This window comes from Eimeria tenella, genomic scaffold (assembly GCF_000499545.2).
Source record: "Eimeria tenella Houghton genomic scaffold, Eth_scaff2928, whole genome shotgun sequence".
Taxonomy (NCBI): Eukaryota; Apicomplexa; class Conoidasida; order Eucoccidiorida; family Eimeriidae; genus Eimeria; species Eimeria tenella.
In genome coordinates this window covers 2163-2596 of record NW_013542805.1, presented here as the reverse complement: position 1 = coordinate 2596, position 434 = coordinate 2163, and the positions used below count along the sequence as shown (strand labels likewise).

General features: G+C 62.7%; 1 protein-coding gene across 1 annotated transcript in view; it reads left to right on the top strand.

Annotated features, from left to right (window-relative positions):
- Positions 1-234: 234 nt before the first annotated feature.
- The window catches only part of ETH_00039575 (uncharacterized protein), a gene marked incomplete at both ends in the record, with an annotated part of 657 nt that continues 457 nt past the window's right edge, over positions 235-434 (top strand). Inside the window, one exon of the mRNA XM_013375639.1 lies at positions 235-434. Within this exon, the coding sequence (XP_013231093.1) occupies positions 235-434 (200 nt within the window).

Sequence of the window (434 nt, the reverse complement as noted above, 5' to 3'; positions counted from 1 at the left end):
CCTGCTGCTGCTGCTGCTGCTGCCGTTCCAGGCCAGCCGTCTGCTGTGGGCGCAGTCTTGGGAGCAGCAAGCGGCGTTCTTAACCTTGCTGCGCGGCAGCAAAATGCTGCTGCAGCGCAGCAGGTGCTGCTGCTGCTGCAGCAGCACAGGCTGCTGCTGCCGGTGCACCCCGACGTGGCCACATCCTTCATAGCAGCAGCAGGTGCAACGGGAAACGCAGCAGCAGCAGGAGCGATGCTTGCGCTGCTGCAGCAGCAGCAGCAAGAAGTGCAGCAGCGCGCTGTTGCTGCAGCAGTTGAGCAGCTGCTGCTACAGCAGCAGCTCGGATGGACAGCCTTTATAGAGTCAGGTTTGCTGCTGCTGCTGCAGCGGCGAAAGAGCCTTCCCCCCCAAGATGTGATTTTGCGGCTGCTGGCCAACGAGGTGCTGCTAGC